This window comes from Sinohyriopsis cumingii, chromosome 4, assembly GCF_028554795.1.
Source record: "Sinohyriopsis cumingii isolate HCF-2022 chromosome 4, ASM2855479v2, whole genome shotgun sequence".
In the NCBI taxonomy this organism is placed as follows: Eukaryota; Metazoa; Mollusca; class Bivalvia; order Unionida; family Unionidae; genus Sinohyriopsis; species Sinohyriopsis cumingii.
Genome location: NC_142964.1, coordinates 81,412,260 through 81,421,879, shown reverse-complemented (window position 1 = coordinate 81,421,879; position 9,620 = coordinate 81,412,260). Strand labels below are relative to the sequence as shown.

At 36.3% G+C, this 9,620-nt stretch overlaps 1 protein-coding gene across 1 annotated transcript; it reads right to left on the bottom strand.

Moving 5' to 3' along the window:
- Nucleotides 1-631: 631 nt before the first annotated feature.
- On the bottom strand, nucleotides 632-9,231 carry LOC149801539 (uncharacterized). Its single transcript, XM_089955731.1, has 2 exons — nucleotides 8,928-9,231; nucleotides 632-2,630 (listed from the first exon to the last, which is right to left on the bottom strand). The coding sequence occupies exons 1-2, from the start codon at nucleotides 9,182-9,184 to the stop codon at nucleotides 1,487-1,489; spliced, it is 1,401 nt and encodes a 466-aa protein (XP_089811857.1). The 5' UTR covers nucleotides 9,185-9,231; the 3' UTR covers nucleotides 632-1,486.
- Nucleotides 9,232-9,620: the final 389 nt, after the last annotated feature.

Here is a 9,620-nt window from a genome sequence, read left to right as displayed (position 1 = left end):
TGTGGAAAGAAAATCACAAAAGTTAATAAAATTGATTTTTTTGTGAGGATTCATTGTATTTCAAAGACATCAGTAAGGCTGTAATTTCTGCTATAAAAATAGAGGCTTTATCCAGTAAACAGTTCAAGATGAGGCTGTGTGGTGTTGAAATGGTACATACAACCTTGTCTCCATCTTTTGAACTGTATACATTCACACATGGCTATGAAAGGAGGCTGTAAGTACATTAAATTTACCATGAACAAGAATAGGATTGGTGGAGGCTTTCCAAAGAGAGTTTCCTAAATGCTCCCTGATAAAGCCCAAGTCCCAATCGTATCCTGGATAAAGCATTTTCCGACAGGATTTACAAGCTGATCCATACATATGCCATAGTCAGTTCATCTGGTCTGATCACCAATATTGCTCTGTAAATATGGTTCAATATGCCCAAACAAAAAATCCCTGAGGTGAGATGGAGCAATGGTCAACAGTAATGGTAACATCAATTAGCGGGGCTAAGACTCTGGATGATATAGGGGCACCACTGCATAATATTAGCATTGTGAGAACACTACCTGGTGTATTTATCAAATTTACATTGTACACGTGTACAGTCCCAGTCACAGTAATTTTATGTAGCAAGAAAACATTTTTATATTTGCAAATGTCTCTTTAATGGTAGAACAACAGTATATGCACATAATCATCTTTATTCTGTTTCATTTTTAACAAAATTAAATACCTATTTCAGTGTTAATCAAAAAATAAAAATACTGTCACTGATATACGTATCTGGAAATTAGAAAAAGAGGATACATGTAAATATTCACAGAACACCACCAGTGAAAAGGCCTATGATACAATTTACCTTCATATTACGGGCTAGTTCATGAAACATGGCAGATATCATGTTGCTTAATCCATCTGAATGAACATCTAAATGAAAACTTAAAAGCCATACTTTTCATTTCTTGTCACTGCAACTCCAAATATAGCAAGGATTCATTCAAACAAGTTAAATCACTTGTACTGGTTTGGGAATTTAATCATAAAGTAGTTATTCTGAAAGATACTTTATGCCTGATGAAATTTTTTTAGCTTATCAAGGGAAACTAGACTGAAGCAGAAGTCTCAGAACTCTGGCATTTTTCATTTTGACATCTTTGTTTTGGGAACTGTTATCACAAGTTGTGGAGTAGGTCAAACATTTTAACAGCTGCCCAATGACAACGTCTGCGTTTAATCATCCATTTAATTGCCTATGTTTTAGTACAGTAGACCTATAGATTAAACATTCCATGGTTTCTTAATTAACATTCAGAATTAAAATTTGTATTTTTTCATCTGCTTTATGAAATATACTGGATATTTTATAAGCTATTAAAATTATTAAAAATTTTGAAACTATGGCATCCAGAAAAATAAAGGGTCTAGATAAATACATAAATTTCAAATAAAATACCCCCCCAAAAATATTTGTAGACTCTGTCAGTGAATTTGTAATTCATGGAATTTTATACAAAAGTTCTCCATTCTCATCATATACTGCATTTCCTTTTCTGAAGAAGGACCCCTTTTGCTGCATTTTTTTAGTCACCTTTATTGTTTCATCCTCTATGTCTTCTTTCTTAAAATTTTCTTCAAACGTATATTTAGTATCTTTATTCCTTGCCTCTCTACGATCTCTCAACTGTGTGACAGAAAATGGATCCTCTTGCATATATTTTGAATCACTTGCATCAGCCAATGAATTTATTTTGCTTCTGTCCCCTGAATCAATTTCATCACCAAGAATTGAATTTCTGGTTTCTGCAGTATGGGAAACTTTTTTTGTTTCTAACATCTGCAATGTATTGAAGTTTCCAGAATCTACATGCAGCCCCTCTCTCTGCTCTCTAGCCAACCTCCTGTGACGTCTGCTTAGCCTATGCATTTTGGCCTCTGAACTTTGATCTGACATTGATATCTCATCAATGCTAGAAGAATGGATGCCCTCACAATCTGCTGCCTCAGAGACTGCATCATTATCTTTAGCTTTTTGAAATCTCTGACTGGACCATTGTGAACCAGAGAAGGTATCAGAAATTTCCTGGAGCACTTTTTCATCATCTATTTTGGGCAAAATCATTTTTGATTCTTTACTTTCTATGTGCTTAGGTTTCTTGGAATCAACGTAACCTCGAATAATTGCCTCAAACTCTCCAACCTGTTTTGGTTTTGACACAGTATGTTTGATCAGATTCGGTTTGGGTGGCATAGGCAGTGAAGGCATTCCGCCTGCATTCATTATGCAAGATAGCTGCCCCTTTTCAAGAAGTCTCTTATAGTCAGAGTCAACAAACTCAACACCTTTCTTCAGCTGAGACCTTAGTTCAAACCATCGTTTACGAATGCGCTGATCATGTTTTTCAATTTCTTTCTCAGTTTTAAAAAAGAATTTAGATTTTACAAGCCGAATAACACCATCTGGGCTAATAGGAAAGCTTTTTGAAAGTTTCTCTGGTGTCCACTCATCAGGATATTCTCTGTTCAGGTATCTTATCTGTTCCATTGCATTCCATGTCAGAAGAGAAGTTTCCTTGGGAGGACTAAAATACTTCTTTTGAATTATCTTGTTCTTGAGCCATTCTCTCTGTTGATTTTCATACCTGTTGAAAATAAAGACAGTCAGGAAGAGAAATTATCGTTAAGTACTGCACTGATTTATCAATCAAACTTGAAACACTGATCTAAAGGTCAAATTACAATCAACCATTGTAATGGATACTTATGATAATGCAAACAGCATGCTATCGACAAACAATGCTATGATGTTGTTGTTGTTGTTGTTGTTGTTGTAGGGTTTAACGCCATTTTTCAGCACAAGATAGGCTATACATGGAGGCCAGTATCAATGGTGGAGGAAGAACCCGGAAAAACCCCCGAAAGAACCACCGACCCACGAGAAGCTACTGGCAAGCTTTCTCACATAACCACATTAGCCGAATCCGAGACTCGAACCGACGCAGACAGAGGTGAGATGGCAGTGATCCGTAACGGTGAGTGCTTTAGACCACTCGCCAATGCTATGATGTACCAGTACTCCAACTATACAACTATGCATGTGTCACTGGGCGAGGCACTTTATTCTAACTGCTTTGGCACAAACAAACTTGTGTTGCAGTACAGTAGAACATTAAAACCAAACCAAATCATATTTACAACTGAAAATAAGGAACATGCATGTATTTACTTGTTATTTCTTTTATGGCACTGCAACAAACTGAAGGTTATATTCATGCCATGACAAACACAGTAAAGTGCCTTGTCAAAGGACACAGTATGGTAACAGATTTTGGCGGAGAAAATAGTGGGAATAGAACCTGAACCTGCACCTTTCTGGTCACAAATCCAATGTTGTAACCACTCAAGTACAACAGCTCTTTATGTACAACTCAAGCAGGTTTATCACAAGCTTATATATGTGTGTCCCTTTGTAATATCCATTCCCATGGATAACATGATACAATGAAACCAGTCCTGGGAGACCACCCTTTCTGCCAACAAAAAGAGGTCTTTCAGCAAGACTAGATGTTTCTAATTAGTGGTTTTAACTTCATGGAACATGCTGATCTTTCCGTGATTGGTGGTCCTCCAAGTCAGGTTTTATTGTACTTCCTGTCTGTGCATATGTAATTTCATGCAACTCCTAATATTTTGCTCAAGACAGACACTATTTGGATATGTCTGGAGGTAGAGGCGGCCTATACTATATGCACAGATCACAAATGTTTAAGAATTCTGAGCAATCCCTTGAAGCTACAGGTGGGGTTTTTTTTAAAAGCTTTTGTAAGGGGTTCAGCTAAACATGACCAAAACAAGTGAAAATACAACTTTGCAGAATTTGTTCTCCATGTGTCCCTTTTAGAAACTGTTGACAAAAAGAAATAAACTGCTGCCATCTAGACTGCCAATATAATTTTTGATAGTTTCAAAATTTTGCCTTACAATATACCGAAATAACTGACACATTCAATTAGTTTTAACTGGAAAATTTTCGAACATGAAACTTTCTCTCTTTTAACTGTAGTTTATTAATACCAACTGTCCACATTATTTTCTGTGATTTTTTTTCTTTCTATAAATACTTCTTAACAATGCATTACTGCATGTGTTTTTATCCTTCTCCTGAAAATAGTTCTCCATTTCACCGATATAACATGGAAAAACATTAAACTAGCTGACAGCAGTCTTTCCAAAACAAATATTAGCAAACAGGACAAAGTCTGAAATTTTCACTCTCAAAATTTGATGCTTACCGGTACATTTAAATAAATCATCCTCTCAAAATTCTGATAATTTCTGGGTGATTTTGGCAATCCTAAACCCCAAATTGCATTGAATGAATAAATTTAGGTTATAGAGGTTGTGGAGTTTGGAATACCCGAGTATACATTTTAGCATAAAAACAAGAACTTTAATAATTACATAATTAAAGTACCAGTAGTATGTATTTGTTATTTTTAAAGATAATTGCTATTTCATTGCTTATAGTTGGTTGATTGGCCCCAATGATCTAAAAAAAAATCATTACACAAATGCAAATGTATTCTCAATAAAATCTGTCTAGCAGAATCTGATTCCTTATCTGCTTTATGTTGGCCAGTCTCATGTGAATCAGGCCCATCTGTAGCCTTATGCTTGGTACCAAAGAAAATATGTAATGCTGTCATCAGAAAAACACACATTTCATTACTGTTCATTCCTGAAAGTGTATCTGTACATGAAAATGAACAAAAACGGATTTTATGATGACCAATTAGCAAGTTCTTATTTCTCCAACAAACCAAATAAATCAATTACCAGTATATTTTAGGGAAGAATATCAAACTTTTGGCACTTTTTTCTAAATATGGTTTATGATAAATTGCAAGTGTTGCAAAGGATTTAAAAGTACAATAAATTCAAGTGACCTGAACAGAGGCACTCATTCTGTCAGTAAAAAAAGGCAACTGTATACAACAACTACTCACCATTTTCAATGAAACCAACCTGATTGGGAGAAGGAACGTGGGAGTTGTAAACAGTCTACTGACGGAAAGGAGAGCCTGTGGAGTTGAATGATGCTTATCAACACGAGACATCAAAGCACACATGTAATTCATCTATTAACCAGAACAATATTATGGTCTGACAATGAATTAACAAGTGTCCTACTCTCCTAATAAACTAAGATCTGGCCAAAAGGACTTCACCTGATCCCATTACAATCACTTGGACTCTTTTCGATAAACCAGACACAAAATGACTAATACATGTAAAGTCACTTGGGACTGCTCTGGTGACCTAAGCGGTTAGAGCGTCTGCCTCGGATGCAGGACGTCGTTGTTTCAAACCCTGGCTGAGCCATACCTAAGATTTATGAAAATAGTACTAGCAGCTGTCACACTTGGTGCTCAGCTTTAAAAAGTCAGTATTAGGACCGGTTGGCCAGGAGGTCTCGTGTTCGAATCCCGGCCAAATAATACCAAATACTTATAAATATGATACTTGCAGCTGCTTCACTTGGCACTCAGCATGAAGAGGTCAGTCTTAGGACTAGTCGGCCTGGTGTCAGGGTAATGTGACTGAGTGGGACATGATGCTACATGTCCGCGGCATGATGTCACAGTGTTAGACATCCCTATTAACTGACTCACAGCAGACAGTGTAGCAATATGAATGAACAAATGATAAAGCTATGTTAAAAATCCAAATCACACACACACAATACACACACAAAAATATCTGGACTCCCAGACTTAACATGACAATAACTTTACAATCACTTGGACTCCCAGACACAACATAACCAATACATGTAACTTTATTAGGTAAACCAGACACTTGTTTGAATGAATCCTTGCTATATTTGGAGTTGCAGTGACAAGAAATGACTGATATACAATTTAAAAAAATAGACCAAACAAAATTGATGTTCCAGCATGAAAAACATGCATACTAAGAACTCTGCTGTTGGAATTTTCATGAGAATTATAAATAAGCATGGTTTACACAGATATTAGCAACCTGGAGAACCCTGGTCTCTGTCAAGTTTTGTTGTTGTTGTTGTGGGGTTTAATGCCATTTTTCAGCACACGATAGGCTATGCATGGCGGCCAGTATTATTGGTAGAGGAAGAACCTGGGAAAACCCCAGGAAGAACCACCGACCAACTCAAGTTTAGTCAAATTCTATTTTGCAGTTTTCCAATTTTGAAGGAGCTGCCTTGGCTCAGTGGTTTGGGTACTGTACTTGCCACTGAAATGTGCGGATTTATACCCTAACATTGGATCTGTCTGGGTTGGCTACCCTGGTGTGCTTTTTGACAAGGACTTGACTGCATTTGCCTTAGCACTAAATAACCTAATTGTGCTGATGTGCTGTAAAACACCAAACCAAACAAGCATTTCCTATTTGTTTTATTTTTATTGACAAGTACGCTAAAACTATATGTACTGAAATTAGTTTTTGAGCATAACTGTTATCAGTTGCAGTGGTCTGGAATAAGTGAATAACCCCTGTAAGATCCAACCAAAGCATTAGTTTGTTCTTCAGGCCCTTCAATTTTTTAATAAATTTAAGCAGACAACTATACAATAAATCATTAGTAAAATTACGGTACCATAAATGGTACATTATTCTGGGCTCTCTGCTAATGCTTCCATATTATCTTCAGCCTTCAGATACTAACCTTGGGCCCCCAATTTTCCAAGATTACTGTCTTCCCACCAGGCTATAAACAAGAATTTCTCAAAGGGACTATTGGTAGAAAAGAATTATTAGCATTTTCATAAGTTACTTAAACATGGAAAACATTATGTTATCTTCAAAGCAGAAAAATATTATGGAGTTTACTCATACAAAGAAAATCTCATGTAAAACAAGTCTGGGCTGGGGAGTGGTGGTGTTTGAATACCTGCAAAGTCTATCACTTTTTATTTCCTGCAGCTGGGAATGTGTACTTATTCTTGTTAGTGAAGAAGGAAAGCAACTGACAACATCCACTGATTCTGTTAAAAAAAAACTAATTACACAAATAAAACAGACTTGTGTGGTTTGAAATCTGCCACCCCCCTGCCAATTCTGTGTTAATTTTTTTAAAATCCTATCTGTGCATTCAGTCAATGATTAATTACATGTATCTCTGCAGAAAAGTGAGATTCCAAATTTGTTCTCCATACTGGTTTAGAAGCCAATCTACTCATCAAAATTTGCAAATCTACTGGTTTAGAAGCTAATCTACTCATCAAAATTTGTAAATCTACTGGTCTGAGATCATGGTTCTGTCACACATATGCAAAACAGTTACAAATTCTAACTTTTTGATAGTCAACTGGTTCTGACCCCAAACCCCAAAATAAATGTCAAAATCTGTAAAATAGGTTGAGAGGGGTCCAAGGAAACTGACCACAGAGCAAGTATACTATGAATACAGCAATTAGACTGAACAATAGTTAAAATATTGACTGTAAATTATGTATATTCTTGAACATTTTACCTATAGTTCCCCAGTTGACTGTGGACTGAACAATGGTACACTGCTATGGGCAGCTATCACTAACAAAATTACTTTATCAATTTTTATAGTATGAAATGAAATGATTTAACCCAGCAAATGAAATGATAAATTGAAATTCCAAATGATGAGGTGTCATATGAAATGATTTAAAGAATAAACGGAATAATGAATTTAGATTCCAAATGACGTGGCATTAATTTAAATGATGTACTATGAAATGAAATGATTTAATCCAACAAACTTATAATGTAGCAACGTAATGTTAAAGCATTTGGCCGAGATTTTTGCAGATGACACTTGAACAGCCAAGGTGTTTCCTTTCCTATGATATAAACAAGAACTATATTTTCTGATCAACATAAAGTGACTTGATCCACATTCATCAATGTACATGCATTTCTCTGACTTGTACTGCACAGGCATTCAAGGCTACAACAAACCTAGATCTATCAATTAAGGCAATTAAAATTCTGATCTTATCTGATCAATAGTAATTACCATGTTTGATGACCTTACCTTGCATACACACTAAACTAACAAGTTGTTTCTCTACATTTTAGTTCTAAATGTAACAATTTTTTTTTCGCCAATAAATCCCAGTTTGCAGCAACATATTACTATGGTTTTTTATTTTCTCTTCAAGATCCAATATAATTTTCTGTAGAATCCTCCAGTCACGTTTCTTGGTGTATCTGAAACACTCCACTATACAATACAAACAAAATGACAATTGTGGTGGTGGGTCGAGGTGCTTATTCATAGATTTAAAAGAAATGAATATGAACAATAAACAGTTGCCTCATGTGGAGTGTTTTTTGGAATCTACATTATCTGATTACTGTAATTTTGGTGGTGATGGATACCCATACACTGCACTTACCATTACAATATTAAAGCAGTAGTCAATAGACACCACCACCAAAAAAAAAATTAACTGTAGCACTAACCAAGTATTGATGTGTGTATGTGTGTATGATTTGGATTTTTAACGTAGCTTTAACAATTTTTCAGTCATATCGCTATGGTGTCTGCAGTGTAGCAGTTTACAGTTATGTCTAGCACTGGGGCATCATGCCACAGACATGTAGCATGATGTCCCACCCTGTCACATTATCCTGACACCAGGCCGACCAGTCCTAACACTAACCTCTTAATGCTGAGCGCCAAGCAAGGCTGCTGTTAGTACCATTTTTTTTAAGTCTTTGGTATGACTCGGCCGGGGTTTGAACCCACGACTTCCCGCATCCGAGGCGGACGCTCTAACGACTAGGCCGCCGGAGCGGTTAAAGTATTGAAGTAACCGGCAGTCTGCAACGTTCGTTTACAGAAGACGACCCGGTACCTGTTTAAACAAATTCTGTCAGATGTTCATTAATGAAGTAGATTTCACGAGAATGAAAACTACCGTTGAGCTTCTGTCTGAAATTCTGGATCTCGGGGATTAACAATGTTTATCTGATCTTCAACAGCATACAGTTCAGACATTTCAGGGACATCGTCATCGTCTGGCTCGTTGTCACGAAAACTCTCTTGTGGACCAAAATTTGCATTGACAGGTATTTTTCTTCCGCCCTTCAAAACTCTTGCGTGTCTTTTTGTTATCAATGTGGTCACATCATGATGAAAACATAATAAACGTCTTATTGACAACATTGCTTTCATTTGAGACGAACACGGTCTTACTGCAGCACATACATGCGACTTCCGGTTACAACAACATCCTAAAGTCCGTCTAATGCTCATTCCAAATTCTTACGTTAAGGAGGAACCCAGGTTCGGTATCGAAGGTTTTATGAAAAGTACCAACTGTCAATAAAGACGTGCATCTCAATTCGACAGAATTGTTCTAATATAATAAAACTGATTGCGTTTGAAAATATATGTTGTATCGTTTGTGTATGTCAAGCTTTGACCATAGGAAACACATTTTTAGCTCAACGAGACAAATGGTCTTTGACGTGTTTATGTATACCCTAATTCTAAGCTAGTATGTATGCATTTTTACAATCACGTCGCACATATGCAAAAAATATTAAAAGCAGTTTTTAAAAGAAGCTCTGATGTATTATACAGCTCATCCTTTCAACAATGCACTGCT